The sequence below is a fragment of the Apteryx rowi genome, unplaced genomic scaffold (genome assembly GCF_003343035.1).
Source record: "Apteryx rowi isolate R43461 unplaced genomic scaffold, aptRow1 scaffold_142, whole genome shotgun sequence".
NCBI classification, from domain to species: Eukaryota; Metazoa; Chordata; class Aves; order Apterygiformes; family Apterygidae; genus Apteryx; species Apteryx rowi.
Window position 1 is genome coordinate 1,094,335 of NW_020447664.1, and position 8,319 is coordinate 1,102,653.

At 38.3% G+C, this 8,319-nt stretch overlaps 1 protein-coding gene across 7 annotated transcripts in view; it reads left to right on the forward strand.

Moving 5' to 3' along the window:
* DLG1 (discs large MAGUK scaffold protein 1) overlaps nucleotides 1-6,301 on the forward strand; it is a 151,248-nt gene extending 144,947 nt beyond the window's left edge. For all 7 annotated transcript variants that reach the window (XM_026058033.1, XM_026058034.1, XM_026058032.1 and 4 more), the window contains 3 exons: nucleotides 1,127-1,236; nucleotides 1,633-1,724; nucleotides 4,571-6,301. In XM_026058033.1, coding sequence (XP_025913818.1) covers nucleotides 1,127-1,236; nucleotides 1,633-1,724; nucleotides 4,571-4,677 — 309 coding nt within the window. In that variant the 3' untranslated portion in view covers nucleotides 4,678-6,301. The remainder of the gene's footprint in view (nucleotides 1-1,126; nucleotides 1,237-1,632; nucleotides 1,725-4,570) is intronic.
* Nucleotides 6,302-8,319: the final 2,018 nt, after the last annotated feature.

Consider the following 8,319-nt stretch of genomic DNA (forward strand, 5'->3'; position numbering starts at 1 on the left):
TTAAAGGATTCTAGTGATCCCTTCTGTTTTGAAGCAGAAATGTTTCAGTCATTTCAGATTGCACTTGCTTCCTTGCTCTTTACTACGTCTTCCAAGGATTGGTCTTGTAGGGGTTCAGGAAGTGTGTTTCATGATATAAGCAACCTTTGGTTTTGTGATGCTTGTGGGTTTATATCCTGGCTCGCAGAATTTTGCCATTCGTACTAGCTCTCCTACTAAAGAAAAGGCTTTTCTCATTTTAGCCACCCAAGATCTGTTTTCTCCTCTTCTTTTGCTTCCCCTCCTCCCCATTCCTTTCTAAAATGTTGATATCCCAAATTACTCATATGCTGCCTAGAAAGAAAAGAAATAAAAATGTTTGGAGGAAAAGGAAGTAATGATGTCAGAGACAGGAGGAGCTGAGAAACAGGAGAGCCTGTGGCATGAGAAACCCCTGAGAGCTGGAGACTTGCCTATAGTGGGAGAATAGAGGGAAAGAAAAAAGCAACTGCATTCTGTTCCAGCTGCCCAAGGAAGGATTCTGATTTTATCTTTTCATTTCCAAAAAGATTAAAAAATAATCAGCCCAAATAAATTGCATTCACCATCTCAAATCTGACGTTATACAGCGTGATACTTGGGAGGAGGAAAGGGATTGTATTCAGTTCTGTCTAACTGTTCTGATGGTGGCAAATTCCTGTGCCACCAGTGGTGGTTATTCACTCAGATATGCCAGTTAAGTCATCTGGCTTTGGTCTAAACTGAATTGGTGAGATGGCCACATCCTTAAAAGATCCTCAAAGAAAAAAAAAAAGAAAGAAAAAAAAAAAGGAAATGTGATGATTTTACTGGTATATTTTGAAGTACAGCTGTTCCTTTGGATGAATCGGCATTGTTGATTGGGCTGCAGCCTTTGGAGAAAGGAAGGATGAAGGGTCAAGAACCTATCAAATGATAGATGACCCCAACAGAGGAATATTGTGGAACCCTGGGCCAGTGTGGTGAAATTGTGATACCATTAATGTGGATGCTTCAATTTCATGGTCTTCAGCGGAGCCACATTTTCACTTCTAAATTCTTATACTGTATGTGGCTGTGACTTGAACTCTGCTTAATACCATTTTCCCTTCTCTCTCTTACTTTTTAGGGTAAACATTGCATTCTTGATGTTTCTGGTAATGCGATCAAAAGGTTGCAGATTGCCCAGCTGTACCCAATCTCCATTTTCATTAAACCCAAAACAGTGGAAAACATCATGTGAGTAAAAGCAAAGTACTTCAGGCTAAATTGTTTGAGACTGTCAGTGTATTTCAAAGCCAGCTTGCAGGTCATGTGAAGAAAAGTTATAATATTTGTATTTTAAACCACATTTAATTATTTGTTTTGTTCATGTAACTTCCTGAGTTGAATTTCTAGGGACTTCTAGACTGGGTTTCAAATCCAAATCAAGGGTGCTTGAGAATGAATCCTGCTATCTATGTGGAATTGCAGGCAACCTAGCATCAGAAGAACTCATTCCCACTGCAGTCTCTACTCAGGTGTCTCAGAAGACTGTTTTTTACTAGGGTTAATGCTCAGACAGCAATTTAAAATCTTATTTCAAAAGATCCCAAATATTTGATAGTAGTTTATGCATAATGTTTTTAATCTCAGGGAAATGAATAAACGCTTAACAGAAGAGCAAGCCAGGAAGACATTTGAGAGAGCCATGAAACTGGAACAAGAATTTACTGAACACTTCACAGGTTTGTTTTGTTTGCGACTGTTCTCTTCTGCAAATTGAAATTTTATTGCTTGCTGCATAGTAATTGCCACACCATTAAGATAAGGCTGAATCTTGTTTACAGGCTGGTCTGTGATTGCTTTGAGGCATAGAGCAATCCTAGTACTTTTACATTGGTACCTGTTTGATGAATTCAGTAAATGCAAAACCTTATCTGGAGCTTAATTTAGGTCTTAAAATCATGAGGACTTTACTATTTTTCTAGTTATTGAAAAGTAAATGTTTACTTTGTTGATATATTGAATGCTTAAAACTTTTTTTATTGCAGACCTAAGATTGCCYGGCAAAACTCTCTGTAGAATGAGATTACTTTCTAATTTTTGAAATCAGGAAGTAAAGAATTTTGGTAATTAAACTTCTGGAAATTAGACGATACAGCATTATGGTACTCCAGCAAATCAAATATGTGCATGCCATGGACCTAACTGTAACAACAAGGGATCAGCTGCAAACACTCGAGCTGTGCTAATTTTTTGCATTGTGGCTTGCAGTATGAGGAGATTGATCAAGCTGGAGAGGGTAGAGATTGATCTTGGGGAGGACAGAAATGAGCCTTGTCTGTTCCTGTCCTAGCCACTGGCTCCTTTCCTTCCTGTTACATTCTCTTTTGTAGTGTTTCAGTATTTGCCACCCTATTTACCTTCTTTTTGTGACATGCCTCCCTTGCTCAGTTCCTTCTCCCACTTTTTATGTGGGCAGAGCTGTGAATGCAAAGCTTCTTTCTGAACCATCTGCTCAACCTGGGCAGAGATACGGGAGAGGATGGCAACTCCTCATGGGAGGAAGATGGAGGAGCCAATAGACTCCCTGCCCCAATCTTCCTGCTGCCCTGTTCTCTGCACTGTGCACCACCCATTGAACGACTTGAGTCCATCCCTTTCTGTCCCCCTCCCTCTCTGCTGCTGCACCCCCACCTGTCACTGCCTCTCCCAAGACTGCTGCTAGCTCTCCCACTCTTCSCACAGCTCTTCATCTGTGTGTACCCAAAAATTTATGAGATTCTCAAAGTATATTGCAAATTCTTCCTATTATAGAGTTCCTTCCCAAATGACTTCCCAGCATGTCAGGTTTGTTTTCAGGAAACTAATACGTTGACATGTCTACTTCCTATCTAATGGGCTCATTTTAGTAGATATTAATTAAATATTTAGTAGTTAGTAGCTGGTGTTCTGCCAGGTTGTCTCAGTGACATCATATCTAGCAATTCTTCAGGAAATTAAGGGACAGAGTTCAAGATGTTTCAAAAGTTATGGGCCTTTCTATGAACTCTTGTGCTCAGGGCCATGTTTCTTGCTTCTCAGAAGTATAAGGCTTTGTTGACAAAAGCAGATAGCAACATCCCATGGTCAGGTTTCTGTCCTTGATAATCCAGTTTAAGGCAAAAGCCCTTTTCTGAATGTTTGAGGTACTTGAAGATATTACAATCCCATTTACTGCTTAGCATGTGGAGGCTGATACTCATATGACTCCACTGGTAAAACAGAATGTGTGAACATTCTCTAATCTGTTAAAAATACCACCTCGTGTGGGATAACTGCAATCCACTTCCTGAGCAGGTTAAGCTTAAACAGATTTAGACTTTGCACTGAAGCATATAAAGAGCATTTCCGTCTTCTTATTAATCTTTGGAGGAGAGAGAGTTAAATGTAGCTAGAGAGATCTAAGTTTCTGAAGCTTATGGCCTTTTGCACTGCAAATGCATTTCTGAATCTTTCTAGCGCACAATAGTTCTGTGAACATTGCACTTGAGCTATAATAATTGAGCAGCCGCCTCCTCCCACAGGCACTGTGACAATGGGCTGCAGACGGGGAGGAAGTTTTTAAGAGATGGGAGCGATGACTAGGAATAAAAAGGAAGTAATTTGCATGAAAGCAGAGCTCGGAAGCATCAGTAATGTATTAATGCATAAAAGAGTGCGTCTGGTGTGCCTCCAAAATTATCTTTCCTGCTAAACTTTATTTCTTGGATTATCGACGCTGAGGTGGCAATCATAATTAAAAAGAAGCTGCTATCTATCTCATGATGATTGCTATTTCAGACTGAAGTATTGTATGAACAGCTCAAACTTCATCTTCATTCTCACCAGACTATACTTTACTCTGATATGTCAGAACATATCCATATTGGCTCATTTCTATTTATTTTCTAGCCTTGGAGAAAATACATACAACTTACACAATCTGAATATAAATTGCATTTTAACTGTATAAGGAAGGCCTATTGCCTATAAAACTAGAATCTATTGACTGGAAAACAAACTCCATGAGTTCTTGCTCTTTCTGGCCAACTTCAAAGCTAGTGCTAGCAGGGAGAAACCATAAGGTCCACCAGCTTCTCTGTGGTGTTTCAGAGTGCAGTTGAGGAGTTCACCCATCTCCATTACATCAAGCCAGCCTCAGACTAACTGACTGCATGAGGACACAGCCCTGTACTGTCTTGCCTTCTTATGTTGGAAACATGCATGGAAGTTGGACCAAAAAGAATGCTGGAAGATGTGAATTGACTTATACCAACTCTAACATGAAGTTAGGAAGGGCAAAAAAACCCCTTACTATATGTGCATATTTGCAGTACAGGTTACTTCCTAACCACAGGCCTCTGAGCAGGACAGACAGAGCTTTGGGTGTCCTGTAATACCATCAGCAATTCGCTTCAGTCCCACCAGAAACCAGAGATCCCAGTGGGTGTCCATTCCTTCAGCAGTCAAAAATCCTTTTGTTGCGCTAGAGGGAGAAAAGCTTAGAACGTCTTGGTTTCTGTACAGAGCTGGAAAAGATGATTGCTGATTGCCGTATTATGTCTTGCAGCTATTGTCCAAGGAGACACACTGGAAGAAATCTACAACCAAGTGAAACAGATCATAGAGGAGCAGTCYGGGCCTTACATCTGGGTTCCAGCAAAGGAAAAATTATGAAAACAGATTTTTATTTTTCATTTTCTAACTGACAYCCACTACTACATCTGACAACTCTTAAGCCCTTCCAGTGGAGCCTGCCTCTAGTTCTTTCCAGCGTGGTTCATGTCCTAACCATCACATTCTGCAGTGCCCATAATGCTTTACATCTGGTGTCTCTCTTAGTTGAAATAATTTGTATTATTGTGTGTTGTTGGTTTGCCATTTTTCAAACATGACAGTGGAATGGCCTGACCAGCTATTAGTTTGGGGTGGGGCGGGGGGTGGGGGATTACTTGATAAAATTCCTTAATGTTTAAGGGAAAGTAACTTTCAAAGATTTTTCAAAAAAGCTTTATAGACATTCTTTTAAAATTTCATAACAATTGAAAGAAAAGTTGTATTCACGGAAGTTGTAAATCATGAGCAACTTTGCACGCTTAACTTTAACAGCATGGTTTGGTCAGGGCAATCAATTTCAGGTTTTATTTTCTGAGTTAAATTTTTTGTCACAATATTTTTTCCTTTCAGGCAGTTAAAGAGAAACTTTCAAATTTTGAGTTAACATTTTCATTAACTCCCATTACTACTTCTCAAGGGATATTCATTTTCATAATTTCATATGGATATTCTTATAATCTATTTTTTCATTTTTTGCCAATAAAATTGCTAGGGACAAAGATGTGTAACGTTTTTAATCTTCCTCGTGCAACACTATTTATAGTGTCTTACAAAAATTGTTTATAGATAATGGTCATCACACTTTTTGAGCCTCAAATATGTTCAGGTGCTAGGAAACCTTGTATTTTACAAAGGAATGCCAAGTTTCCATTGGCAGTAATACAGAAAACAGCTGCAGAGATGGTCTTTAGGGCAATGAGAGTGTGATTCGTAGCCTAAAAATGTGTGTGTTCTTAGGGGTCAGATTTTAATGAATATTTTACCCACAATAACTGCCTATTTTGTTATAATAAATATATATATATATTAAACTTTCTTTAACTAAACTCTGTAACTATGGGAATTATTTTCTTTACATAGTTGCACACACGTATAAATATATATATATAAAAATATATATTTTTCTTTTACCACCTACTCCTAGCTTTTTGTTTTGAATAAAAATGCAGATTAGAATTTACCTTCCTTAATCATATGAAATTAAGTGGGCTATGGTGGCTGGGCAAAAAGTCCAGGGAATATTAGTTAAAAGAAAAAATATGTGCAAGTTCTCCTCTTTTCTACAAAATTTCAGATATTTGTACTTTTTTTTTTTCTTGTAATATGCATGTTTTAACCAAAGGGAGAATTCAGAGACAAGAGTACATCTTATTTTTTCTGTGTTTGTTCATGGATTGCATAGGTACAGGATCTTCCATTTGCAAAGCACAGACTTCTGTGCTGAATGTTATAAATACATTGTAGCAAAATGTGGAACTAACTTCAGTAACGAAACTCTCTTAATCCCGTATTATTTGGTACCTGCCATTGCTTATTTCAAACTGATTGTTTGTAGGAGGGATGTACTTAATGACAGTCATGGTGCTGTCCTCAACCAAATTAGCTTTGGTTTGTAAAGAATTATCCACACTATCCATTCCATTTGTTAGAAAGAGGAGAACAGCTAATAAACTTTATTGTACAATGTGTTTGTCAAATGTGTTTTTTAATTAAAGAAATACAGGTGATGTACGAGTCTTAAAAAAAAAAATTGGCCAAGACTGTAAAAGAAAATAATGTGGTAGAAGAACACTGACCACATGGGGTTAGTGAAGTTATTAAATTAAATACAGATTTGAACTTGGGATAAAATACTGCTGGTGTTCTGTGGAATCCTTACAATGCTTATAGTAAGTATAAGCTGCCAGTGTATGGCCTCAAATAATTTTTCTCTGGACTAGTAAAGTCGGTGTGCTGTGTTTCTGAGAATCCTTCTACCTCTGAAACTGCAAGGTGTGTAGGACTGATATAAATTTTGACAAATAATATTGTAAATTTCTAAATGCACTGGAAGTGTACTTGTAGTCTGCTTCTTCAAAAGACCACCAATCATTTGAGGTGTACAATGAGACACCTTAAAACAGACCAGTTATTAGATCCATTTTTAAACGCAGCTGAGATATCTAAATATTGAGAAATCTGCAAATTGCAATAATGTTTGAGATTTCTACATAGTATATGTTCTTATTTTCCCTACATCTTCTTTTAACCCATCAGACAGTGTCTTAGTCCTGTATTGCTGAAAAGATTTGTGAGGAATTACTCTTCCATATATAGGAATGTCTGAATAATTTCCATAGAGCTTTTCTTCCAAGCATTTGTCAAGTATTAGCTAGGTGTCACCAAACTCTACTTTACACTCAGGCTACAGTCCACGGTACTTAACTTGCATGGTTATGATGCTAGAGTGAAAACTAGTCCCGGATACAAGACCAAGAAAACCCAAACAACTCTGGGGTATCTTCTCTGGGTTTTGGGGGGTTTGTTTGTTTGTTTGTTTAAATTTTTCCCTTGGGCCCTGGCAAAAAAGTTGATTCTGACAACCCTGATGCACCTGGTTGACTTGCTTTATTTTGTGATTTTGGGGACTTTGCATTAATTGCTGTTTCTCTGGATCTGATTTTTCCAGTACCATGTACTGATATGTCTTTGATTTTCGAGTATGCTTTATATTATGTATTTTAACAGTTATATTCTAAAATATTTATGTACATTTCCCTTAATGCTTCAGTAGAGTAAGTGGGAAAGCCAAATGGATTCATGCTGTTGCATTATAGCCTTACTTTAGCTGGCCCAGTAAAGGCACTGTGGGTTTTCTTGCCCACTTGCTAAACTAACCATTTATAATTGCTTGTGATGAGCAGTTTCATGAAGTATTCAACTGCTGCTCTCTCTTAGTATTATAGGTTATACTATATTAATTCCTTTGCAGACATTTTTGCCTAATTATGCTGAAAATTGAGTTAAGAAATTGCATATCTCTTTGAAGCACAGATATTCAAAGAGCTATTGATAAAATAGGAAAATGAGCTAAATCACTATGGGCCATGTCTGTGTAATGGTTTAGAGGGGGCTGCATTCAGATTCAGCCTCTGTGCTAGAGGTTGCCTTTCCACCTCCTGAACCCTTTCAGGGGAAGATCAGAAGAACCACAGGAGAGGTCTGGACCTAAATTCTATTCTTATTAATTTTGCCCTTGCAGTCTTAAGCAACTGGTGCTGGGACTGTGCATCATTCTTGTCCCGTATATACATGTAACTCTCTCCACCCTCTCAAGCATCAAGAGTGCTTGAGAGGTTAAGCTGACCAGTGGGAAGGGCACAGGAGGGAACGACTCTCCAAATAATTCATCATTCCAGAAATTTGGAAGGGCTTCAGTGGTGCCAAGTTGTTTTCCAGCACTAGACAAGGGAATGAATCTACTTCCAGGTGGTCTGTGTAGCCAGAATTGGAGTTCAACCATAGGGTTTTGGTAGGAAGAAAGTCTGGAAGGGTCATGCTAGACCTATTTTTCTAAGTTGTGGATTTGAAATAGCAATTGATTGAATTAGTTTCAGGTGTTGTCTGACAGGTGCTAGACATTAAATGTAGTAGTCTAGCCAAATTCCAGCCAGGAGCTAAGTAACCAAGTCCTGAGAGCAGCCAGGTAACTTCATGGGCTAT